The 933-nt window shown below is 36.7% G+C and overlaps 1 protein-coding gene across 1 annotated transcript in view; it reads right to left on the reverse strand.

The window, feature by feature from the left end:
* LOC107665862 (39S ribosomal protein L27, mitochondrial-like) overlaps nucleotides 1-635 on the reverse strand; it is a gene marked incomplete at its 5' end in the record, with an annotated part of 1,242 nt that extends 607 nt beyond the window's left edge. The window contains 2 exons of the mRNA XM_016456919.1: nucleotides 341-414; nucleotides 536-635. Of these exons, the coding sequence (XP_016312405.1) occupies nucleotides 341-414; nucleotides 536-635 (174 nt within the window). The remainder of the gene's footprint in view (nucleotides 1-340; nucleotides 415-535) is intronic.
* Nucleotides 636-933: the final 298 nt, after the last annotated feature.

The raw sequence follows: 933 nt of genomic DNA on the forward strand, positions 1-933 counted from the left end.
TATATATATATATATATATATACATAGACTTCCGTCACAAACTGTGCTATATACTGTGCTTTTGTTCTGTCATTGTATGTTTGTGAAAACAGAAAGGACTACATATTTAGATATTTCAGCAAACATTTAAAAATGAAACAATTTTGAAGCATAAAGTAATTCATAAATATAAATTTGATATTGCACAAAAATATCAAAGCATGGTTTTAGTGACCAGAAATTGTAATGAATAAATGGTGTACAATAACAACATAAAACACATGATAACTTGCCCCAGCCAGGCACAGCTATAGCTATATACGGGTACTCATAGGAAAATATTTGATTCCAAACATCTTACATGAGCTCCAGGCTGCCAGCGCATTAGACCCTTGCGTTGTGTTGCAAGGATGTTGCCTGCATGTACAAAGTTCCCTTAAAAGTAGGAAAGATAATGTAAATGAATGGAGGATAAAAAAAGATAGCCACAGTTACAGAAAAAACAAAATCTCAACATGTTTCTCATATGAGATCAAGGCCAATAACCAAAAAGTACCATCTTGTTTTTTGTAACCATATCTACGGCCAGCACTCTTCCCTCCTAGGTTTTTGCTGCTTCCTCCTGATTTCTTTGAAGCAAATCTCGTCGTGTACGAATGTAAACAATAGTTGTCTAATAGAGTCACACGCGACGGTGCTTGTTGTGGTTGTGACTGAATATCGCGAAATCAGCACTGTTCTCCTAACCGAATATGCTGTGGGTGTTTGACTGAACAGAATGCCTGCAAAGACCAGAGGAACACTGAAATCATTGCCTGCAACAAAGTAGGTGATGCTGAAACTTTCCTTCACGTCATAGGCATCAGTTTGATATAACTGATTGCTAGGCACTAAATTAGCATGATCCTTAACGACCTGCATTACCATTTACAAAACGTAAGCCAAATCAGCTTA

This window comes from Sinocyclocheilus anshuiensis, unplaced genomic scaffold, assembly GCF_001515605.1.
Source record: "Sinocyclocheilus anshuiensis isolate Anshui unplaced genomic scaffold, SAMN03320099.WGS_v1.1 scaffold647, whole genome shotgun sequence".
Lineage (NCBI taxonomy): Eukaryota > Metazoa > Chordata > Actinopteri > Cypriniformes > Cyprinidae > Sinocyclocheilus > Sinocyclocheilus anshuiensis.